The 27,118-nt window shown below is 33.2% G+C and overlaps 2 protein-coding genes across 2 annotated transcripts; both read right to left on the reverse strand.

The window, feature by feature from the left end:
* Positions 1 to 17,825: 17,825 nt before the first annotated feature.
* Positions 17,826 to 20,730, reverse strand: LOC139899849 (uncharacterized). The gene is made up of 3 exons (XM_071882678.1): positions 20,194 to 20,730; positions 18,928 to 19,984; positions 17,826 to 18,571 (listed from the first exon to the last, which is right to left on the reverse strand). The coding sequence occupies exons 1-3, from the start codon at positions 20,728 to 20,730 to the stop codon at positions 17,826 to 17,828; spliced, it is 2,340 nt and encodes a 779-aa protein (XP_071738779.1).
* Positions 20,731 to 20,758: 28 nt separating this feature from the next.
* Positions 20,759 to 21,301, reverse strand: LOC139899850 (uncharacterized). The gene has a single exon (XM_071882679.1). It carries the CDS (start codon positions 21,299 to 21,301, stop codon positions 20,759 to 20,761), a length of 543 nt encoding a protein of 180 aa, XP_071738780.1.
* Between the last annotated feature and the right edge of the window lie 5,817 nt (positions 21,302 to 27,118).

The raw sequence follows: 27,118 nt of genomic DNA on the forward strand, positions 1-27,118 counted from the left end.
GTCATTATATTATACTAATTCATGCATCAATTTCTTTATATTTCTCCAGGATTTATTCATAAATTAAACTTAGATTTTTCAGAAGTTTCCAATATAATGAAACACAGGAAGCACGAAGAGGTATATAATTTCGGACGAGAATATTTATGAAAATATCCTCAGAAATATAGAAGATATTGATGATGATATTTTAGAATTTCTAAGTTCGATGGTTGATGGAGAAAGATTTTCCGCAAGATTTTAACATGACTTCGGAGCAAGATATTCTCTAAAGATTTCAACGGATCCAGAATTGCCTGGATTCTTTGAATATAGGGTATGGTCCTTGTATTTGTCCTTGGTCTCCTTCGTGGTTAGCTCAATCCATTTTCCAGTTTCAACTTTTCTGAGCTTTTCCAACATACTATTCTTTATCATCAAACTCCCGATGATTAAGGTCGTTTACAGTTTTTGTTGCTTCATTCAACTTTTCAACATTCAGAGTATTAATTCGCAGACTGGGTGCTTTTCAGAATTTCAGAATGGAAGATCATAGTTCTAAGAGATAAATGTTATATGGATACATATAACTGTTGATGTGGAAATGTTGCGATACACACAATACAGAATTGCTGATTTTCGGTAATTGGTTTGGCAATTATTGTTACAGGGTATAGATGAATACACGATGGGGTTTCAATGAATATAATGATTTTTCAGAAAATCCAAATTCATTGAAGTTGTTGGTAAGTTTACTGCTAATGTGGTGGAATATAAACGGTTCCCCGGTAACGATGACGACAGGCAAATTTATATATCAAGATTATAATAAGGCTACTTCGAATGGAAGTCGAAGTTGATTTGCTGAAGCTGTGACAAAATTGGCTAATTTGAAAGAAATTGCAATGTTATTTTCGGTAATAACAATGTCAAAGGAGCTAGTACAGATACGTGTTAAACGTTTACTCAGGTTCTGAGTGTTTTCAGGTGCATAACTATATGTATCAATCTTTTCTTCCGTAGATGAAGTGCGGTTGGTTCATCCTCTTGATTGAGTTGTTTTCAAGGATCATGAAAGGTTTGAACGCAGGTTATAATTGTCAAGATTCAATGAGATCTAAGATGAAATCAAGTGGCAAACTTGAAGAATTGTTTAGTTTCATATATTATAATCAATATTTTAATTCATTTTAATTGTCCAATGTTATTAGTCCACAGTCGATAGTCCACAGTTGAGAGTCCAATAATTCATATATAGTTTAATATATAATATTCGAATTAATTAATACGTATCGTGACCCGTGTACATGTCTCAGACTCGATCACAACTCAAAGTATATATATTATTATAGAATCAACCTCAACCCTGTATAGAGAACTCGATCATTACTGCATATAGAGTGTCTATGGTTATTCCAAATAATATATATATATGCGTCGATATGATATGTCAAAACCTTGTATACGTGTCCCGATATTTAAAGTGCGTAAAATAAATACAGAAATTAAATGACGATAAATAAAATGCGTAAAGTAAATAACAGAAATTAAATGACGATAAATAAAATTGCGATAATTAAATTGCGATAAATAAAATGTAATCAGTTAGCTAGGAACAGTTAGCTAGGATTTTGTTAGCGTGGATTCTTAACAGAATTTCTCATAGTTAATTTGTTTGTTTCTAACAAATTTTATTGTGTCCAATGTTTTCTTCATTATGCCACTTGTCGGATTCTGATAGATCAAAATCCAAATATGAAATTGAATGCAAATGGTTACTCTGCGGTGAATGGATACGTCTATCTTTTGGATGTAAGTAGGATAGTAAATGATTGTTGAATCAGATTCGAAGAATGTACAGTGTAACTTATTAATGTGAAATCTAAATATTCCTCGGATATTACCTACCCGTTAAAATATTTTCATCATTAACAGTTTGTACGAAAGAATTTTTCAATTACAATCATTATGAAAATATATATACATATATATTTTCTTCAGATGTAATTATGAATTTAATGAGTCGATATGATATTAAACTCATTTGATTTTCGGTTTGAGCTAGAATAAATAATCTCTAAAACTTTTAGAAACCACATATTCTTCGCAGAATATTTCTTCAATGAAGTTATAAATTAATACTTCATCGTTCATTATTGTTGGTACTCCTTGGTATCTATGGTGCGTATGACGTTGGTGTTCGTGTGACAGATTGTGAAGTTGAGATTTGCTATGCGGTTGTTGTTGTTGGTGGTAATAGTACTGTTGGCGTTGATAATGGTGGTAATGGTTATGCTGATGGTGCTACTGCGGGTGTTTGTAACCTTTGCACTATATTCTCCAATGCTACTACCCGATCGCGAAGCTCGTTGACTTCTTCTATTATACCGGGGTGATTGTCGGTTCGGATGAGCGGATAAATATGATCTAGAATTTGATATAGTATATAATCATGACGAGATACTCTGGAAATGAGAGAGAAAATGGTGTTTCGGACAGGTTCGCCGGTAAGTGCTTCAGGTTCTTCGCCAAGAGGGTAATGTGGTGGATGAAAAGGATCACCTTCTTCTTGTCTCCAATGATTGAGGAGGCCACGAACCCAACCCCAATTCATCCAGAACAGATGATGTCTAATCGGTTGATCCATTCCGGTAACATTGCTTTCGGAGCTTGAGTGAAAATCCATATCGGAATAGTTATCGGCATCTGACGAACTTGAACTGGTTGAGGGATTCATCTCGTACGATCAGATGAAGGATTTTCGATAAGAAATAGATTATAGTATGTAGATTAGTACCCTGCAATACATAATTTACATATGCATATATAATACTAAAGTCCCATAAGTTACGGATGAATCTACGAAAGCTGTTACGTAAAGTCTACAGTAATAGATACGCTAAGATATGAATTTTGTCTATACATTATCGATGCATTAAATGCAGTAAGACGTGTCTAGACTTTAAGGATGATAAGCAGTTAATTTCCGACTAGAAATGATAAGCAAAACTTTTGACATGCAGACACGGTCGAAGTCCAGACTCACTAATGCATCCTAACAACTATCAGTTAGACACACTAATGCAAGACCTGGTTCGCTAAGACCTCCGCTCTGATATCAACTCTAATGACCCGTCCTAATCCATCCGGACGAAGTCCATATCGATTATAAAAAATTCACAACAGTTAAATACATCGCGAGGTACTTGACCTCTATATGATACATTTTACAAACATTGCATTCGTTTTTGAAAAGACAATCTTTCAATACATCGAAAGTTGACGGCATGCATACCATTTCATAATATATCTAACTATAATTGATTTAATAATAATCTTGATGAACTCAACGACTCGAATGCAACGTCTTTTGAAATATGTCATGAATGACTCCAAGTAATATCTCTAAGATGAGCAAATGCATAGCGGAAGATTTCTTTCATACCTGAGAATAAACATGCTTTAAAGTGTCAACCAAAAGGTTGGTGAGTTCATTAGTTTAACATAAATAATCATTTCCATTATTTTAATAGACCACAAGATTTTCATATTTCATAAACATCATTCTCATATCAGGCATTTCGCAAACTGCAAAGAGATAAAAATCATTCATATGGATTGAACACCTGGTAACCGACGTTAACTTAATGCATAGAATATTCCCAAAACAGAACCTCTCGTCTGTATAATAATCTCAAAGTACTAAAGCATTCGTACCCTGAATGGGACTTGTAAAGGTCCATAGATCTATCTTTAGGATTCGCGTCAATCAGGGGTCATTTTCCTAAATTCTTAGGTTACCAGACTTGAAGGGCAATATTCGGTTTAATAATCCAACCATAGAATGTAATTTTAAGTACTTGTGTCTATTTCGTAAAACATTTATAAAAGCAGTGCATGTATTCTCAGTCCCAAAAATATATATTGCAAAAGCATTTAAAAAAGGAGCAAATGAAACTCACCTAATGTATTTTGTAGTAAAAATACATATGACTATATTGAACAACTGAACAAAGCAGGGTTGGCCTTGGATTCACGAACCTATATTATTCATATATATATTAAAACATATAATCGTATTTGAATAAGTTTATATATATTAATGATCATACTAGTTATATTATGTGTTATATAGATAAGTTTAATATATTAAATTTATATATTTCATATAACTAATATTCGTTATAACATATTAATAATACTAATTTATATTAAGGTTTATATAAAATATATATTTATATATTAGTTGATATATTTAAATATAGCTTAGTTAATATTATTTTAATAACAAGAATATAGTGATATGTAATATTAATATTATTATAACGTATTTTTATATTAAAAATATCTATTTGTAATCATACTAAAACGATAAGGATGATAATACTAATGATAGTAATAAAAATAATAGTATTAATTTTTAATAATAATAACTTTACTAATTTTTATAAAAAAAATGATAGTTTTAATAAATTAAAATAATAATATCTTTCATAAATTTTTAATTATAATGGTACTTCATTTTAATAATAGAATGGTGATAATAATAACTTTGTTAATAATAAGTTTTCTATTACAAACCTCGTGTTAAATATCTAGACTTATATCCATAGTTTCTATAACTTAATTCTCATAATTATATTCATAATTATACAGGTATTCATATTATTTATAACCAGTTTCCAAATTTTATCTTAACAACTTTTATTACTCGCTTCATAATATAGTTGTTATTAACATGTTTGAAATCATAATAATTGATAATAACAATAATAATACTACGAACAATAATAATGTTAATACTAATAATATTAACAATGATAATAATATAACCTATATAAATGATAATACTTTTAACAACCATTTTATTAATAATAATGATAATAATTTGTAATACTATAATCCTAGTAGATAATAATTATAACATAATAATAATACTAATAATAATAATAATAATCATAATAATATACAAAAACTACCTTAAATCATTTTTCACAAAAAAAACTGGCAGAGAGCAGAATCGAACCCTCAACCACTTGCACACACAACACACACTCAGCCCATCTCTCCATCGTTCCATATCTGTTATTATACGATACCTTTATTTATTTAACCCAATATTCTGTTTCATCTCCTTCTTCTCCTTGATAGTTAGTCGACCAGGAAACAGTACCATTTTCAAATCGTTCATTCAAGTTTATTAGATTATTAGGATTATACATAATCATTAATACTATCTTGTATTTATATAAAACGAATCAGAATTTTTTTTTTTTTTTTTACGAACAGACCTGTTATTTTGAAAAAAAATAAATAAATAAACTAAATTCTTGATTTTTCGATTAAAGACGTTTTAGACTAAACTTCCTGAATGAAATACATTCTAAATCGATCCTAGAAATGTTCTGGATCGTCAATTAAACTTAAAAAGTAAAAACGAACTTGAATTTTTATCAAGAACATAATGTTTGACTTTTTAGACCTTATGTTTGACTCCAAAATTGAAGCTCAATTTGATGAATTGAAAAACTAATTTTTGCAGAAAGATCACTTATTATATTCCTAACAAAACAGCACTTTTAGATTTTGAAGTTTAGTTAAGAATCAAATTATGAGAAAAAAATTTACCTACAGGTTGTCGAGCATATACAGCATTCTTTTTTTTTTCATCGACTCCTCAATCATAAGTGTTTATTTATGATAACTGATAATTGAAGTAGGAGAACTGTTAAATCACGGATAAGCATTGTATACTAAAGATCGACAAGAATCAAATCAGAAGAAACAATCAGAAGCAGACAAGAGAAATAAAATTAAAAAAAATATATCAGATGTTTTAAAAAAAAAATTACGCGTATAAATCTCTGAAGTCATATATGTATATAATATATAGAACTGTATTTATATATGTATTCTTATGTATATCTGCATTTTGATTTCCATATATCTGTATTTATATATATATATTTTTATAATACCCTTATATTTATATATTTATATTTATAGTTTATGATTAATCTTTTAATAAATATAATATTTTTAAATAAAATTTATTATGAAACATATAACTATGATAATAATAATAATAATAATTAATACATTAATAATAATTATGATACTAGTAATAATAATATCACTAATAATTAATAAATGATACATGTATTAATCATATTTAGCTAATAATATCTAAATTACAACTAAATAATAATTTTAATCATTCTTATAGTAATATTCATATTTTAAGTATTTATGTTGATAATCATTACATTAAATTTATTAAAATTTTAATATTTAATATTTATAAATATTACTATTATTGAAATTAATGAAATTAATATTTGTCATAAAGATTATATTTTAAACTTGTAATTATTTTGATGTAATATTTAATAGGTATGTAATATATATATTATATATTATCTTTTATCAAATATTGAATATTTATAACTTATATATTTATATTACTATATATATATACCATTGCTTATATATAAATTTCATAGATATATATTTTTATAGCAACTTAATTATTCTGTTCATTAGTTGACATTTTTTAATTTCAATTGATTAAATTGTATTTTAATATTTCAAATAATTATATATACCTATATATATATATATATATATATATATATATATATATATATATATATATATATATATATATATATATATATATATATGCACACACACACACACACACACACACACACATATCTATTTACAGTTAATGGTTCGTGAATCGTCGAGGGCAGTCGAAGGTCAATTGAATATTTAAAACAGTTCAAACTTTTTGAGACTCGACCTTACAGACTTTGCTTATCGTATCGAAATCAAATAAGATTCAGGTTTAAATTTGGTCGGAAATTCCCGGGCCATCACATTTTTGGTGGCCGGGTATGAAAGCTGATGTTGCTAAATACGTAAGAGAGTGTTTGACGTGTTCTAAGGTCAAAGCGGAGCATTAGAAACCATCAGGTCTACTTCAACAACCCGAAATCCCGGAATGGAAATGGGAAAACATTACCATGGATTTCATCACTAAATTGCCAAGGACTGCAAGTGGTTTTGATACTATTTGGGTAATAGTTGATCGTCTCACCAAATCAGCACACTTCCTGCCAATAAGAGAAGATGATAAGATGGAGAAGTTAGCACGATTGTATTTGAAGGAAGTCGTCTCCAGAGATGGAATACCATTCTCTATTATCTCTGATAGGGATGGCAGATTTATTTCAAGATTCTGGCAGACATTACAGCAAGCATTAGGAACTCGTCTAGACATGAGTACTGCCTATCATCCACAAACTGATGGGCAGAGCGAAAGGATGATACAAACACTTGAAGACATGCTACGAGCATGTGTTATTGATTTCGGAAACAGTTAGGATCGACACTTACCGTTAGCAGAATTTTCCTTCAACAACAGCTACCATTCAAGCATTGAGATGGCACCGTTTGAAGCATTTTATGGTAGAAAGTGCAGGTCTCCAATTTGTTGGAGTGAAGTGGGGGATAGACAGATTACGGGTCCGGAGATAATACAAGAAACTACCGAGAAGATCATCCAAATTCAACAACGGTTTAAAACCGCCCAAAGTAGACAAAAGAGCTACGCTGACATTAAAAGAAAAGATATAGAATTTGAAATTGGAGAGATGGTCATGCTTAAAGTTGCACCTTGGAAAGGCGTTGTTCGATTTGGTAAACGAGGGAAATTAAACCCAAGGTATATTGGACCATTCAAGGTTATTGATCGCGTCGGACCAGTAGCTTACCGACTTGAGTTACCTCAACAACTCGCGGCTGTACATAACACTTTCCACATCTTGAATTTGAAGAAATATTTTGCTAAAGAAGATCTCACTATTCCGTTAGACGAAATCCAAATCAACGAAAAACTTCAATTTATCGAAGAACCCGTCGAAATAATGGATCGTGAGGTTAAAAGACTTAAGCAAAACAAGATACCAATTGTTAAGGTTCGATGGAATACTCGTAGAGGACCAGATTTCACCTGGGAACGAGAAGATCAGATGAAGAAGAAATACCCGCACTTATTTCCAGAAGATGCGTCAACACTTCCAACAGCTTGAAATTTCGGGACGAAATTTATTTAACGGGTAGGTACTGTAGTGACCCGAACTTTTCCATGATTATTCCATGATTATATATTAAATGAAAACTATATTTGCATGATTAAATGTTTCCAACATGTTAAGCAATCAAACTTGTTAAGCCTTGATTATTTGAAATGAGTTTCATGTAGACAATTGACCACCCAAGTTGACCGGTGATTCACGAACGTTAAAACTTGTAAAAACTATATGTTGATATATATATATGGACATATATGTAACGATTATCGTTGTAACGACATTTTAAAGTATATATATCATATCAAGATATATTCATTGTTGGTGATTTGTGTCACCAATATGATTTAATTGTAATGGGATTAAATTGTTAACCAAAATAACCTTGTTAAATACCGAACAAGTTTGGGGAAAGTGTGGAGTGTACAATTGTTTGAACTTATCTTGATTATGACGGGGGTTCGGGGGCAGCGCCCCCGATAGCGGGGTCCAAGGGGTGGCAACCCCTGGCGGGGTCTAAGGGGCAGAGCCCCTGGCTAGGATTCCACTCTTGATTATGTCATACATGACTAATCAAATTTAACTTCTACCATGAACTAGTCAACTAACTAGAGCTCCTTTTAACCCCACTCATCACTCATCATTCACCACTCACCAATCAATCCATTTCACTTTCAATTCTCTTTCTAATTCTCTCTAAACACACACACACACACACACACACACACACACACACTTAGGAACGAAATTTCCAGTAAACTAATCACCATCTTCATCAAAAATTACTTCAAGAATCAAGCTATAATCATCATAGGAAGAACACTTCAAGAACACTTCGAAAATCCTTTCAAGTTTGCTAGTTTACTTTTAATCTTGCAAATCCATTCCAAGTAATCATCTAAGATCAAGAGACCTTTATTAATTACAGTAGGTTATCTTTCTTATTCAAGGTAATACTCATATCCAAACTTTGGTTCAATTTCTATAACTATAAACTATCTTGATTCGAGTAATAATCTTACTTGAAATTGTTTTCGTGTCATGATTCTGCTTCAAGAACTTCCAAGCCATCAAAGATCCATTCAAGCTCAAGATTATTTTTATCATTTCCAGTATGTTTACCTACTATACTTGAGGTAGTAATGATGTTCGTAACATCATTCGTTTCATATATAAATAACTATCTTATTCGAAGATATGAAAACGTAATCACTAGAACATAGTTTAGTTAATTCTAAACTTGTTCGCAAACAAAGTTAATCCTTCTAACTTGACTTTTAAAATCAACTAAACACATGTTCTATATCTATATGATATACTAACTTAATGATTTAAAACCAAAAAACACGAAAAACACCGTAAAACCGGACATACGCCGTCGTAGTAACACCGCGGGCTGTTTTGGGTTTGATAAATAAAAACTATGATAAACTTTGATTTAAAAGTTGTTCTTCTGGGAAAATGATTTTTCTTATGAACATGAAACTATATAAAAAAAATCATGGTTAAACTCAAAGTGGAAGTATGTTTTTCAAAATGGTCATCAAGACGTCGTTCTTTCGACTGAAATGACTACCTCTTACAAAAATGACTTGTAACTTATATTTTTGACTATAAACCTATAATTTTTCTGTTTAGATTCATAAAATAGAGTTTAATATGAAACCATAGCAATTTGATTCACTCAAAACGGATTTAAAACGAAGAAGTTATGGGTAAAACAAGATTGGATATTTTTTTATTGTTGTAGCTACGGGAAATATTGTAACAATTCTATACAAATCATATCCTAGCTAACTTATATTGTATTATACATGTATTCTAATATATTATGTAATCTTGGGATACCATAGACACGTATCCAAATGTTTTGACATATCATATCGACCCATGTATATATATTATTTGGAACAACCATAGACACTCTATATGCAGTAATGTTGGAGTTAGCTATACAGGGTTGAGGTTGATTCCAAAAATATATATGCTTTGAGTTGTGATCTAGCCTGAGACGTATATACACTGGGTTGTGGATTGATCCAAGATAATATATATATTGATTTATTTCTGTACATCTAACTATGGACAACTAGTTGTAGGTTATTAACGAGGACAGCTGACTTAATAAGCTTAAAACATTAAAACGTATTAAAAAAGTGTTGTAAATATATTTTGAACATACTTTGATATATATGTACATATTTGTTATAGGATCATGAATCTACCAGTGGCCAAGTCTTACTTTCCGACGAAGTAAAAATCTGTGAAAGTGAGTTATAGTCCCACTTTTAAAATCTAATATTTTGGGATGAGAATACATGCAACTTTATAAATGTTTTACGAAATAGACACAAGTAAATGAAACTACATTATATGGGTGAATGATCGAAGCCGAATATGCCCCTTTTAGCTTGGTGGCCTAAGAATTTGGGAACAGACTCCCAAATTAACGTGAATCCTAAAGATAGATCTATCGGGCCCAACAAGCCCCATTCTGGAATTTGGAATGCTATAGTACTTCGAAATTATCATGTCCGATGGGTGTCCCGGAATGATGGGGATATTCTATATGCATCTTGTTAATGTCGGTTACCAGGTGTTCACCATATGAATGATTTTTATCTCTATGTATGGGATGTATTGAAATATGAAATCTTGTAGTCTATTATTATGATTTGATAATATATAGGTTAAACCTATAACTCACCAACATTTTTGTTGACGTTTTAAGCATGTTTATTCTCAAGTGATTATTAAGAGCTTCCGCTGTTGCATACTAAAATAAGGACGAGATTTGGAGTCCATGCTTGTATGATATTATGTAAAAACTGCATTCAAGAAACTTATTTTTGATGTAATATATTCTTATTATAAACCATTATGTAATGGTCTTGTGTAAACAGTATATTTTAGATTATCATTATTTGATAATCTATATAATGCTTTTTAAACCTTTATCGATAAAATAAAGGTTATGCTTGTTTTAAAAAATGAATGCAGTCTTTGAAAAATGTCTCATATAGAGGTCAAAACCTCGCGACGAAATCAATTAATATGGAACGTTTATAATCGATATGAACGGGACATTTCATACTTCACTCACTTAATCCACCCCCAAGATATGTTTGACTCGACACACGGTTTGAGAACATGTCATTCCGTGCACAAGCTGCTAAACCTACGCTCTGATACCAACTTATAACACCCCTGATTTTTTTTAAAATACAGCGGAAGACCTGGTTATAATATATATATCATATAAAATCCACTTGATTATAGTATACACATTAATATTTAAAAGTCTGGGTGTTATATTAAATATTACAACAACTTTAAATATAAAAGACACGACATCAGAGTTTCTGGCTTTGTCAAACATATCTTCCAACATCCCATCTTCACCCTGATAACTAGCATACAACAAATCCATAACCTGCAGGGAAGATGTGGGGGATTAGCAAGAAGCTAAGTTAGTGCAACTAACTACATGCAATAGTATACAGGAACCGTCATACTAATCATGTCACATTGTCTAACACATAAACATCACCCAAGTGCCGTCTACAGAGACTCTGGCGGCTCGGCCAAACCATTAACCACCAGCTGATCGGACTGGGGCTTACTAGAAGTTCCTCCACCACCGTATGTATATATATAATTCACACGAGACGGACGGGTCATTCACATATATATACACCTCGATTGTCTAGGCTACCACATGAGGAACCCAACCCGCAGGTTGATCTCTCATACTGAGGCTACCACACAATAGGGACACAATGGGCTCCAGCAGACAAGCATCAACTAACATGCAGTCATCACAACGTACTAACTAACCACAACAGTAAGTATATCTAACAAGCATGGCAATCATAATATAACATGCTACTCTATACTATATTCTCCAGTTAGTCCCACTCACCGATACCGATATCACTCGGTAGTCTAATGTCACTGAGTCTTCTCCTCGTCTGTATCACCTGAAAACAATACTCACAAGTTAGTTATAATATCATGATCATCAATATACAAACGGGCAGCATAACGGCAAAAAATCAACACTTAGTAAAATATTTCACCGCCAAAGACAGTCGGTCGACTGTCAGAGACAGTCGGTCGACTGTCAGAGACAGTCGGCCGACTGTCTACACTCACTCGGTCGAGTGTCAAGTCACTCGATCGATGGTCTCTCGCAGACACACTCGGCCGTGGGTCTCACACACTCGGTCAATGGTCGAGTTGGTCGGTCGTGTGTCTAAAGACACTCGGCTGACTGTGTTTATCTGCAGGTGCTGAAGAACAAGGCTACGGGTTTCACCTAAAATCAACCATTTCTTGCTCTAGAGCTCGATTACAACCTCAAAACTGACCAAATCGAAGACACTAAGCATGAAGAAACATAAACCCACTAAATTTTGACTCAAACAAAATCAAATCTAACCATTTTGACCCAAATTACACACTTTGTAAAAACTAACACAAAAAACCCATTTTTCTCAAAGATTAGAGCATGAAAGCCTGTGATTCTTACCTTGATAGAATCACTAAATCACAAAGAACAAGTTAATGTAAAAGATTTGAGCTCGAGAACAAGGATTTAAGATTAGGGTTTGATGTGGGTGAGGATGAAGATACGAATGTGTTTGTGTGTGTGAATATTCTGGAAACAAAGTGAAGAAAAAATGGAAGCACTAGTCATCTAAAGTGGGTTAAAATCTCACACTGTACAACATACGGGTATTTATCAGTTATCTGATATCTTTCGTACTTAATTTGACTGCCCTAACGGAGTCCAAATTAAATAAACAAACCTGTTCTGTGACCCTTGTCACAAAATGGTCCTATCCACACAACCTGAGGGCAAAATAGTAATCTAACAGCTAGACCCGCTTCGAGGGTGTTACAATGCACATATCATTAACAAACATATGTTCATTACCTCAAATTACATGTTAAATTGTTAATTATATGAAACTGTTCACATGTTCAGAAACAAATATGCACATGTGAATGAGAAACTATATATTTAATTATATAGGTAAAATATAAGTGTTTTTCAACTATTGTATGTTCATTCATACTCTTCATCAAGGTTTATGTGTGATTCAATCTAGTTAAATGCAAAAATCTTTATAAATCAAAAGTTCTAGCAGTTCTCGCTTTTTTATGGTTCTCGCTTGAACTTTTGGCTATATATATATATATATATAGTGGTAGGATCAAGAGGGAAGTAACTATTCGGGGGGAAGCGGGGGGAAGCAAAAACTTTTTTTTTTCGTTTTTTGAAAAAAACTTTGTTCACGAACATTCTAGATGAGATGAAAATATGAACATTTAGTAGAGACACTTTGTGATAAATGTTTTTATTTTGGCGGGAAAACGCTCGAAGAAGTAATATATAACAATTATCGTGTTTTTCGAGCGTATTTTGAGGTTTTAGCTATTGGGGTTTAGATATTAGGGTTTAGATATTAGGGTTTATAGGGTTTAGATATTAGGGTTTAGAAATTTAGGGTTTAGGGTTTAGATTTAGGGTTTAGATTTAGGATTTAGATTGAGTTTTTAACACGAACGGTTTAGAGTTTAGGGTTTAGGGTTTAGGGTTTGGTGTTTTGGGTTTATGGAATAAACCCAAAACACCAAACCCTAAACCCTAAACTCTAAATCGGGCTAAATTTTACTTCACAAAACATTAAAAAAAAACGTTCATATTCTTCACGAACAATATTATCTTGAATGTTATTTTTGTTGATCGTTTTCCCGCCTAAATAATAACATTCATCACGAAGTGTCTCTTCTAAATGTTCATATTTTTGTGTGATCTTGATGCCGGAAAAAAAATTCAAAAAAAACGAAGAAAAAAAAAAAATTTTGCTTCCCCCCGATTGGTTACTTCCCCATTGATCCTGCCCATATATATATATATATATATATATATATATAAAATTTGATTTTTAATTTAAGGAAAAAACGTATGTTCTAATTGTTTAAAAATAATTGAGTTGCAACAAAAGAAAAGGAAATCTTATCATTAGACATAAGGGCTTCCATTCGTCAAATAAACAATTTAGAACCGGTCTTTGAAAACTCAAAGAAAGGAAATGGAATTCATCATATAAAAAAGTATTTGAGTAAATTATTTTCTTCCTCAGATACCCTAACCAGATAATACCTTATTTGTTTACATAAGCTATTAGGACTAACACTTATAATTGCTATTTTGTACAAAAAAAGTTATAGAACTCTAATCGTCTTAGAAAGACATGGCGACATGCAAGTGTATGTTTATAATGATCTACTGATGTAAACATTGTACGGAGTATTTTACTTGTTTATTTACAAATTTTAAAGATATAAAACATGTAGTAACTTGTCTTATAAAAATGAATATATCTTGCAAACATATTTACTAGTAACATTTTACATTTAGTTAAAAAGGAAAGCATGCATGGGACATGTCTTATGTAAAAAGCAAATGGTCATAATTAATGGGTATTGATGGTTGTCACGTGACGGTTCCACCGCCGATGTAGGCGTCACCGATGGCCGTGCACGGCGGCATCGCCTATGTGTTTGTTGTTTAATGAATTTAAGCCCCTCGCTCCTCACCCCATGCGGCCTTGGTCAACGTTACTCATTATTAATTATTATCATTAATCAACTATATTGAATGAGTTAGTGTCTCATGGTCAAGAAATTAAGAATTTTATTATCTTTCAAAGTAGAATATTATGCAATTGTCATCGTTTACTTTGTGATATGCTTTTAGAGACAACTAGAAACAAAAAATACAAATATATATATATATATATATATATATATATATATATATATATATATATATATATATATATATATATATATATATATATATATATATATATATATATTCTTTTCATACTTGGATATTGCTTGGATGAGGATCATGGTCGAGTACTCGAGTAGTTTAGTTATCTGTCATATATGTATTAATGGAGTATAACCAGAACAAATAGTACAAAAATATGATGCAAGATTTAATACTATGTATTAATTAATCAATAATAAAGGTATTATTTTATTTTTATTAATGTATTAAAATGAACTGTAGTTTTGGAGAAAAGGCATTGAAAGGAGTTGCTACCTTTTTTAAAAAAAAAAAAAAAAAAAAAAAAAAAACCATTTTTAGCTAATGGTTCATGTGATATCACGAAAAGTTTATGCATTTATTGGTCAAAAAGTAAATTTGTCTGTGACTAGGCAATGTTAGCGTCTGACATTTTTTAACTATTGTGTCAGTTTTTTGTGTTAACTATTGAGTAGGGTGATGTGGTAAAATCTGATTGTAAATTGAATGAGAAAAAATAAATTAATTACAAAAAATATATATGTATTAAATAAGAAAAATCAGTGATTGGTTGAACGAGGAAGTACATTTCTTTTCTTTTTTTGCGTCATAAGTCCAATTGACGCCTCTGACTGACGCCCCGTTGCTCCGTCAGTTTCCGTTAGTTTTGCCATGTTGGTTACACCTCATGTAACACCTCAAACTGACGGACTGTTATAAGTGGTCTTATTAACCTGATTATCCAACTTATTTTACGAACTAACTAATTTCAGGGTGACTACCCGCTTTGTAATCAGTCCGAAATCATTGTATAATTATATGTATTTGTTAGAAAACTTTGTTATTAAAATCATATAACAATAATATTGTTTGGAAAAAAAAATGAAATAAATGTCTTTAAAAGCGGGATTTTATTAACGACAGCGCTTAAAGTTGTCGTTAGCGTACATTAAAGTATTGTACATATCACTAACCGCCATTATAAAGTCAACTTTTAATCGTCACGTGCAAACATTTTATGCACGTTAACAACAATTCTAAAGAATATTATTAGCATAATCCAAAATATAATTTATGTTATTGAGAAATTACCTCGTTTAAGTTATTTTCATTCGCAATATGTCAATATGATTACTGAAGCGATTTAATTGCTTTGACAAATTATCAAATAATAATAATAATAATAATAATAATAATAATAATAATAATAATAATAATAATAATAATAATAATAATAATAATAATAATAATAATAGCAATATTATACTCCGTATTACATGTTTTTTTAGAGGAAATATCTCTAGCAACAACCACGTTGGGTTTTAACTAGCGAGTAAAATTCCTGAGTGACTAGCCACACAAGCGACGAGACTCGTAACCGGGTGAATTACGCACACCATCTTCCCCTCCGGTCAAGACTCATTTTAATTCGATCTTAAGCGTTCTCAAGATTCAAACCCGCTGCTTCACACGAACTCGGTGACCACTGAGTTATGCCTTATATAATGTATACATTAAAAGAACTCTGCAAAAGGACTCCAAGAGAAGGGGTGTTATCCTACCTTAAGATTAGAAATCAGCATATACAGTGGTAAACCTAATTTCCTTTTGCATATAGTAATAGAGGGTTAGACAACTTGCAGAGCTCCTAAAAAGATTAGTTCTCACTTTGTTTTGGAGACCCTCAAGATTGTCTTATTATTACCGATTTTTTTACGAAAACACGAAACTTATATAAGGACCTATAACTTTTTATAAAAAATGAAAGGACCCAACAAATAAGAAGAACCAATAAGCCGATCCATATTTGAATCGTACCTAGCAAACAACAAAATCAAATCTAAATGTCGTAACAAAAAACAACACAACAAGCTGGGCGCGAGCCAAACAAAACAAAGAACGAAAACAAAAACAAGCAACACTACATCCACACCCAAAGAACCCTAAACATGATCACTAACAAATAATGAGAACATGTGAAGAGAAAACAAATCGACACATAACTCCTAGCTAACACCAAGTTTCCCCGCCGTCAGAGAAGCCTTCGTACCTCGATAATCCGGCTTGAAGAATTTACCATGAGCTTGTTTGTAGTTAACCGCTTTGTTGATCTTGACTTCAGCTTAGTAGTAGTAGTAGTAGTAGTAGTATTATAATTTTTTGCTATAATAATAATTATTATTATTATTATTATTATTATTATTATTATTATTATTAAATATTATTATTTATTTATTATTATTATAATTATTATAATTATAATTATTATTATTATTAATTTAAGTTTTACCAAACTATGGGAAATTAAATAAACGAATTTTAAGGGATCGTGAAGGTTCCAAAGATACGTGTGATAACGTGAATAAATTTTAGTACTAGTACTCCATATTTTTTTTTTTTTTTTTTTTTTTTGAAAAGCAAGAATATATATCATTAATAAAAAATGGAGTTACAAGGCCCTATACATATCTATACATTGATGAAACGGAAATACAAAAAGGAGGCTAAAAAATCGCGGGAACCAACGAATACCAAAAAAATTAAAGAGGGAATAAGAACTTGAAAGAAACAAGCCGGACTATAGAGGATAACAGTGACGATCTAGCGCCAACAAAGTTACACAAACTAGCCCGATTAATCAAACCCTCAATAGAAGAAATGGAATCCGTGGGTTACTCGTAAGTGTTATTAGAAGTTTAGCCAATCCCGACACGTTGGGGAAAATCTGCAACAAAGAAGGAAGGATTTATGAGCCATTGATGCCACTCGATTAATTTCTTTTTACGTGATCTTTTAGAAATCCAACTATAACTTTGGGTTTGTATTTCGGAAAGAATCGAACCAGGGGACCACGTTTTTTTGGAAAAAACTTTCTGGTTCCTATGTTTCCAAATTATGTAGCAAGATATCCATTTGGTTGCTTGTCATAGTGTAGAGCCGAAATTGTTGAGAGCGAACGGTTGATTATTGATAATGGCGTCGTTAAGATTGGAGATTAGAGAGACATCTTGGGCCCACCAATCAAGAACAAGTTTCCATATGAGTGCCGTTTTGGGGCAAGAAATGAGGATATGTTCGGTGGTTTCGATATCCAATTCACATAAAGGGCAAAAAGTGGAATCAAGATCAATGCCCCTTTTGTCAATTTCGAATCGTACCGGGATCTTTTTTTGAATGGCTCGCCAGATGAATATATATACTTTTTGTGGAAGGAGTTTGTTACGGGGAATCGATAAAATTAAAGCGTTACTCCCTAACTTTAGAGAGTTGATCAAAAGTGTCAAAGATTTGGTGGTGAAAATTCCTGTGGGGTCTAGATTGTATTTCCAGGAGTCTTGTCTGTCGGATAAAGTTACGGAAGATATAATGTTGTTTAATTCCATGAGGTCGTTTGTAGCACGACCAGAAGGAGGCCTTGACCAATACCAATTACCAAATGAGGATTCGTTGCAATGTATAATTCTTTCAGCAATTGAAGCATCTTTATTTGTCTCAAGCATGTATAATCTGCGAAAAAGTGTGCAAAATCGTTCCGAACCGAACCATGTGTCATTCCAAAAATTGATGGAGGCGCCATTCCCGAGACATTTTGTGATGGATGAGGAGAATGAAGCACCTGTGCTGTCTGCAATTTTTCCAGCTTTAATAATTTCTTTCCAAACCGTGCGATCTGAAATATTCCTGCAAGAAACGTTAGATTCCAACCCCCCCCCCCCACCCCGTAGATACTGGAAATAATTTTTACCCAAAGTGCGTGTTTCTCATTTTTAAAGCACCACCACCATTTACAAAGTAATGAGATGTTTTTACTAAAAAGAGAACCAACATTTAAACCACCTTTGTCATAGGGTAATAGAATTTGGTCCCATTTTATCCAATTTATTTTATTTTCAGTTGATGACCCACCCCAAAAAAATTTGCGTCTTTTAGATTCAAGGAGGCTAAGGATGGAGGAGGGAGCATGGAAGAGGGAGAAATAATAGAGTGGTATGCTGCTTAAGATAGATTTAATGAGTGTTAGTCGACCTCCGAAAGAGATCGATTTATCCACCCAGTCAGAAAGTCTTTTGTCGAACTTTTCGACAATTGGTTGCCAGGAGGAAGGGTGAGATGAAGGCACACCAATGGGAAGACCAAGGTAAGTGAAGGGAAAGGTGCCAGAAGAACAGCTAATATAATTGGCCATATCTTCGATCTCTTGGGGAGAAACACCGACACCGTATAGTTTGCTTTTTTGGAAGTTAACTTTGAGACGAGAGATTTTCTCGAAGCATTTGAGGAGTTTGGAAATGTGTTTAGCATTTCTTTTACTCCATTCTCCGAAAAAAATCGTGTCATCAGCGTACTGAAGATGAGTGACAGAGATATTGTCATTGCCAACATTGATTCCACGTAGATGACCACATGATAAGACCCGTTTTGTGAGGATGTTAAGGCCTCCGGCAACGATGATGAAAAGAAAAGGCGAGATTGGGTCACCTTGGCGAATACCTCTTTCGGGGTAGAATTCGTCAGTGGGAGAGCCATTGATTAAAACGGAGATAGATGAGGAAGAGAGACAAGCACGAATGAAGCTAATCCATTTATTGCCAAACCCCATGTAGTGCATGGTGTTAAATAAGAAGTCCCATTCGATACAGTCAAAAGCTTTTTCGAAGTCGACTTTGAAAATGAGACCTTTACGTTTTTTTCGTTTAAGTTCGTCTATGATTTCATTTGCGATTAGCACACTATCTAGGATGTTGCGACCTTTGAGGAAGGCTGATTGTTCAGCCCCAATGACCTTGTGGATGACTTTGGCAAGACGGTTAGAGAGGATTTTGGTAAGGATTTTATAATAGCTTCCAATTAGACATATAGGGCGATATTCGTTCAAGCCAATAGGGTTAGGTTTTTTGGGGATGAGGGTGAAGAAGGATGCATTACAACCTTTTGAAATTTCGGAGTTGGACCAGAACCAATCTAGCGCTTTAATGAGATCGTGTTTTATGAGCTCCCAATATTTTTTGAAGAATTTCATGTTAAAACCATCAGGGCCAGGTGCTTTCGAGCTTTCGCAGTCGTGGATAGCATCCCAAATTTCCTTTTCAAGGAATTCGGATTCAAGAAAGAGGTTATCTTGTGTGGAAATGAATTCAAGGTGGGGTGCATTATCAAAAGGACAGTGATTGTTAAGTTTGTTAGATTTAAATAGATTTTTGAAGTAAAGATATGTTTCATGTTTTATGACATTGGGATCTTCAATCCAAGTACCGTTAAGAGATAAACCATGTAAATTATTTTTACTATTACGTTTTTAATGAAATTGTGGAAGTATTTCGAATTTTCATCTCCTTCGAGAGCCCATTTAATTCTAGATTTTTGTTTTAACATGTTAGCTTTCTTTTTTTCTTTATCTAGGTGTGAAAATTTATCTTCAAGCCAATTGTTTTTCTCGGATTCGGATAGAGGTCTAGTTTCAGCTAAGGCTTCCCATTCGTTAATATTTTTTAAGTGATCTAGAATTTGAGTATCAAGATTATCAAGTTGAGCACTATGTTTTTTAAGTTCTAATTTGACGTTTTTCAGTTTGTTACGGAAGATACAGTCCGGACGATTTCCAGTCATAGGGATAGACCAGGCCCGAGTGATGATCGAATCAGCGTCTTTGAGGTCAAGCCAAGTGTTAAAGACACGAATTGGTTTAGGACCAGAATTGAAGTAAGTGTTCCTAAGGAGTATGGGGCAATGGTCAGATAGATCACGGTCGAGAGTTTTGGAGGAGATGTTAGGCCATATTTTTGGGATGTCATCTGAAACGAGGAATCTGTCTAGTTTACTGAATTTCATTCTTTTAATGCAGATTCTAGTGAATTTTTTACCGCCAAGGGGGGATGTCAATTAGTCCGAAGTTATTAATGAAGTTATTAAAATTAGTGGCCCATTGTTGATTAAATTCACAATTCATGTGTTCTGAGGCTTTTCTAACTTCATTAAAGTCACCGAATATGATGAAAGGAATTGTGAGGGAGTTTATAAGGGAAGATAACTCAGACCATAGTCTTTGTTTTTTGGAAGAGGAGTGTGGGCCGTATACATTTATGAATGCAATCTTAGAATCATAACCCACCCATGATCCGCAAATTGCAAGAAAAAATTCGCCTTCAATAGCGTGATCGAAGACGAATGTATTACAGTCCCAAATAGTGATGATTCCCCCTGATGCCCCAACCGAATCTTTTTGGACGAATTTGAAGTCGGAGTTTCCCCAGAATGATTCAATGATGTTATCATGAGTGTGTTCACATTTAGTTTCCTGTAGTCCAAGTATAGTAGGTTTCTCTTTGTTACAAATACGTTTAAGCCAAGTAATTTTACCCAATTGCCCAAGTCCCCGAATGTTAAGAGATATCGTACACATTATAAAATTAAGATAAAAAACGAGAGAGAAGGAGAGAGGTTACCGGATATTCCACTGGATACCAACATTATGTACAAATTCATTTGTGTCCAAGCTTTTGTCTTTAGAGGAGCTCGATATTTTTTTGTTATTACCACGTCCAGGAGCAGTAGCAGAAACATGAGTATGACCCGATGCATTATCCTCATTTAAAGACGATGATTTACAACGTTTAGAGAGTTGTGAAAAACGTAGTTTTTGGCCACTTCTCGCAAGATGTTTGATGTACAACATGTTAGATCTTGGCCGGTTTTTCGAATTAGGGATGGGGATCTCGGTAGTGGTGCGGGTCGATTTGGATTTTAGTATATCGTCTTTGATGCTTCTCTTAAAAGGGTGATCTTTTTCTTTAGGGATCAATTTCGGTTTAAATTTATCGGAGAGCTTTTGTTTTGTTTTGGGTTTGTTCTTACCGGTGTGGAGAAGCTCATTAAGGTTGAATGGATCGGAAGAAGTGGTGGCGGTATGGGGTGGAGGTGGGTCAGGCATGAGGTTCATAGGAGATATAGGTCGAGTCTGTTTAGGTGATGGGGGGTCATTAGGAGTCGAGTCAGGCATAGATGTGCCATGGTTGTCCTTGTGTTGGAGACTAAAATAAGATGGGGAATTTAATGATGGGCTTGTATTTCGGTTATGAAGATTAATGGGCTGAGAAGGTATTGGGCTTGATGGGATGTGATCAGTAGGTGGATCTGAATAAATGGGTTGGGTAGAAGGGATACTGGGATTAGTTAAAGGCGTATCAGATTGTGCTTTGGGAAGAGGAGAGGGATCGGGACTTGGTGATTCAGGGATAACCTCATTAAAACCATAGCCGTTGGGACAATTAATATTAGATTGATTCAAGCTGTTGCTACAATCATGGCAGTTATTAATGTCGAGACTATTCGTTTCCATTCGTTTGGTATTACCTGAGTAAGGAGTCGAAGAGTTTTGATCAGAGTTGTTGTCGGTGTTTAACGTTCCTAGGTTTTGCTGCGGATGAACGTTAGGAGGGTTACCTTCAATCGAATCTTCATCATCCATGTTAGATTCTTCGTCCGAAATCGGTTCATTGTTATCCGAATCGTCGCTCGAGGAATAATCAGAAGGTGTGGTATCATGGTAATTAAACATTGAAAAATTTTGAACTTCTTTGACATACACCAACGTGTGCTTAGAGTCATCGTGATAAATAATGGCATGTGAATCGATAGGTTTAAAGTCGTTGGTTTTTATGATTACCGAACCATGAGATAGGTCTTGGTTATCTTCATTGGAGATAGAACAGTTGATTGTGTCGATAACTTGACCCCAATTGTTTGCAATATCACGAAAGGTGGATTCTAACCAACATGTAATCGGAACCCCAAAGATGTTAACATAAGCTAGACGACCTGAAGTCGAATATTCTTCAGGGTCCCATGGATTGATATCATCGAGCCAATTCCATAAAGGGCGACTTTGGTTATTAAACATATCAAGGGCCGGTCTTTTATCATCGTAAACAAGCATAATGTCGTGGCCGCCGAGATATTTGATTGTGAAACCATCTAAGTTTTCGCTTTGGCAAATCTCGTGAAAATATTCGAGGTATTCAAGATCCTTAACCTTACCAATAACATCGTGACCAAGTAAATCTAGTAATGGTTCATTCGGGTTTACCTTAATCGATGGGGTGTTGGTGCCGTATGGTTCCTTGTTCGAAAATGCCTCCATAAAACTTCTTTTATCAATCGTTTTGGAAATGCTAGCGTTAGGAACACGATTGTTGTCTTGTTTAGGTGCAGGCTGAGGAGTAGGGTTAGAGATATCACTTGGTTTCTTATCCCAAGCTTTATAAACCTTAAGTAAACAATCTCCAGCAACAAAAAGATTGAGTCTTCTAGCCAAAGAATCCTTATGATATTCGGGGACATCGATGAATCGAACGAAACCGAAACTTTTGCCATTTTTTAGAGTTTTCTTAGGGATGTAAACCTCATGTATATTCCCATAACTTTTGAAAATTGCCCATAAATCCACTGATGTCCATTTATCAGGAAAATTGAAGAACAAGTAAGAAGTGATTCGATTCTTGTCGATCGGTTTAAGGGGTGGTGTGTTAGGATTCTTAATACCGAATTGTTTAACAAGATTTCTTGCTGATTCGCGTTGTTTGAAATGATTGTAAATAAGATTAGAAGATGAGTTGAGATTGGTGATTTTAGGGTTAGGGTTATGAGAGTCGGTTTGGTTATGGGAAGAAGATAGGTTTTTACGATTACCATGTTCTACCTTAACCCAGATACCTTCGTTTATGGGTCTGTAATGGATATGATCGGTGGTGGTGCCGGATTTATTGTGGCGGCGATTGGAGGAGATAGGTGTAAAAGGTGAAGTCGGGATGTGAAACATGTTGAAGATTTATATAGCGATTATAATGACTGTAAATAAGACAAAGAAAACAAGAGATGAAACTAGTTGCAGATACCGTAGAAAGATGCCGGCGATGTAACCGTTGGAGAAGGCGATGGAACAGTAGAAGATGAAGAGAGCATTTTTTTTGCTACTACGAGAGATTTCTATAGCATGTCTATTTTACTAGTACTCCATATTATTTTATCACATTAAAAGAGCAAGTTTGAAAGTAACTTAAATATTTTTTTTGTTGTCTTGTTGTCTTCAAGACCGACACTGAAGTCATTCTTGATATTGTAATGTAATAAAGGCAGATATTGTCACACGTAACGTAATCATAAATCATAAATTGGCGCTAAAAAGTTAAAAGATATTATTTCATGAAAGACATATGATGAGGGGAAAGTAAATGGTGGAGATGCTAACAAAAGTAGGTTATTTGTGATGAAAGATGAAGGAAATGAAATGGAGGTGTGCACCTAATCCAGCCATAGCCATGGGCTGGACCATGGTCCATGGCTCATTCATACCTAATTATTGATGTTGCTAAATGTCAAGAACTGTGGACCATGTGTCTAATGAATTTCAGCCCATGCTAGCCAACCTAGCCATATCCATACACCTTTAAAGATAAAAGACATTTCCTCACTATCACAATCACATCAATCCTATGAGGGTTTTTTTTTTTTTTTTTTTTTTTTTTAATTTAACTTCGTCCATCCTAATCTTAGGTACTTGTTACTTCCCAAGATTGAGATTAAATCGGTAATTTGTACACTGTGCATTGGAAATTGTAAATTTTTTTTGATATTGAGCCCCTGATAGCCGATGTAGATTTTTGAAATTGTTTGTAGTTTTCGATCTCGTTTATAAAGAGCAATCAAACTGTGAAATCTAAGAACATGAACGTTTTATAGACCAATTACTTCATTATCAAACGGTTTTAAAATTTTTATATTTTACTTCATTTAATTTTGTTGTTTAGTTCTACTACACATGCCTATGCCTAGTTTGGTTGTGCTTGCATTGTCATTATTTATTTCATTTGCTGGCATGGCGTATTTCAGACATAATAACTAGCTCATTGCGTAGATGCAAAGCACGGATTGCAAATGAACTGGTTTAAATATTAAAAATTCATAAATTTGTCTTTGATTTCTATTAAATTTAGTTCTTATAGTTCATTTTGATTATACTCTTAGATATTTTTGAAAAAGTAACAAAGAAAAACTGCCAAACTGGCAAACTACCCGAGGGGCCAAGGGTTCCCCCTGAAACAAACAAAATTGGGCCAAACCATTAAAAACTCTGAGTTCTACCTCAACCCACAAACGATATTAGGCCCACCAATTAATGATTACAGATCAAAGTGTTTATTAACGTTTGTTAAGATCGTGAATAACCCTGCATGTGACGTCACAGACGGATTGTACACTTTTTTGCCAAAAAGTACAATCTGTCTGTGACGTAGCACATGTCAGTTTCTGACACAAAATAACCCTGGAGCCCCTTTTCTGTGTCATCCAACTGTGGGTCCTATCAGTTTTATTTTTTCTTTTTTATTTTATATTAAATATGAATACAAAGTTATTTTATAAAATAAAATGCATATAAAATATAAAAAACATCACAAAATAATATTTCATAAAATTCAACCATTACATAAATTAATATAATTCAACAATACTTAAAAATCTATGTGACGATCGCTCCAAATCCATATGGACGAACACGTCATTCATCGATTTCATTGCGAGGTATTTGACCTCTATATGATACGTTTTGTAAACATTGCATTCTTTTGAAAAGGTACACCATAAATGAATATTTAAATCAAAGGTTTTCGACATCTGATGATTTCTACATATAGACAATCACCATAAATAATAGTTTACAATAGTACTTCCGTTGACAATGCAGTCAAAATAAGATACATGGTGATGATTTGGTGAATGCAACGTTTCCTTGAAAAAATATGCCATGTAAGACTCCATGCACATAGCTTGTGTAACATATAATCAAACAGCGGAAGACTTCTAGGGAACCCGAGAATAAACATGCTAACAAGTGTCAACACAAAGGTTGGTGAGTTCATAGTTTTAATGTTTCGTATAATCTGTATATAAAGGTGGATCACAAGATTTCAGTTGTTTCATCCAGAAACGTTTATCAAAATATTCTACGAAATTGATCACCCTGGTAACTAAACTTTAACGTATATATAATTTGTACCCTTTGTATAATCATCTTAATAATACACACAAACCAACGTATACGCTTCTCAAATAGCATACATCCGTTAAAAGGCTAGTGCTCTAGCTCGGACGGGGATATCAAGCCCTATGGATCCATATACTACTACTCGCGCCCACCAGTTCTTATAACTGGCAGTTACTAGTTACCAAAGCTAAGGGATTTTCGGTTCAAACTCAGTGTAGAATTTAGTATGTACTTGTATCCATTGCGTTTAAAATAAAGTGCATGTATTCTCAGCCCAAAAATATAGATTGCAAAAGCAATTAAAAAGGGAGCAAATGAAACTCACCTTAGCAGCATATAAAGTCGTTCACCAAAATGTGACCGAAACACGGATTACCAAATAACCATATATCTCAACCTAGAGAACATATGTTGGTCAATAAATGTCTATCAAGTTAGGTCAGGTCATAGTGTATCACAATCCTAATGCTCGAGATCGACATACAAAAGTTATCCAAAGTTGTTTCAAAAAGTCAATTTTGACAATAGTTCAACAAAACGAGACGTATCTTATACGGAGTATAAAGATTCATTTACTCGGTTGGTAATACTCAAAAATTCAATTTATCAATCTTACAACCAAGTTGTTTAAATATTAATTGCAGATTCAAAAGCAATTCCAATTAACGTCAATTATAATTCAGTTGATCATATCTTTTAATCCGTTCATCGAAACTATTCGATATCTAAATGAAAAGTTATTGATTTTTCACCAGCTTTCCAAAAACATGTATATCATATACCTTTTACCAGTAATATATGTATTTAATTCGTGATCTATTTTAAACTATTTAACGACGAAATTTAGCATACAATTATGTATAAATATATATACTCGAGCACTAGACATGGATACACAATTAATATATAAAAGATAAAATATGAGTGCTTACGTATCAATATTGAGATTCAATATTGTAGGATAGTACGTAGAAGTAACGGAGATGATAAACACTAGGTTTGATTCACAAATATACCCCCGAACATTACCCATAACCTCCTTGACAATAACCCATAATTTCCTTAGCTCTATCCCGCTTGAAAACCATTTTGAAAGTGACACGCTCAAGACCTCGTCGTAGTATTTTATGTATAATATTACTAATAACACTAATAATAATAATAATAATAATAATAATA

The sequence above is a fragment of the Rutidosis leptorrhynchoides genome, chromosome 3 (assembly GCF_046630445.1).
Source record: "Rutidosis leptorrhynchoides isolate AG116_Rl617_1_P2 chromosome 3, CSIRO_AGI_Rlap_v1, whole genome shotgun sequence".
Taxonomy (NCBI): Eukaryota; Viridiplantae; Streptophyta; class Magnoliopsida; order Asterales; family Asteraceae; genus Rutidosis; species Rutidosis leptorrhynchoides.

Bases quoted from the DNA above. Each gene is read 5' to 3' on its own strand.
- LOC139899849 (XM_071882678.1), bottom strand. From the start codon at position 20,730: ATGAAATTCAGTAAACTAGACAGATTCCTCGTTTCAGATGACATCCCA. The intron at 19,985-20,193 runs GTAATAGTAAAA...TTCCTTGAAAAG, and splicing joins TCCACAATTTCATTAAAAAC to GAAATTTGGGATGCTATCCA. The intron at 18,572-18,927 runs GTCGACTAACAC...GGAATATTTCAG, and splicing joins TAAATCGATCTCTTTCGGAG to ATCGCACGGTTTGGAAAGAA.
- LOC139899850 (XM_071882679.1), bottom strand. From the start codon at position 21,301: ATGTGTACGATATCTCTTAACATTCGGGGACTTGGGCAATTGGGTAAA.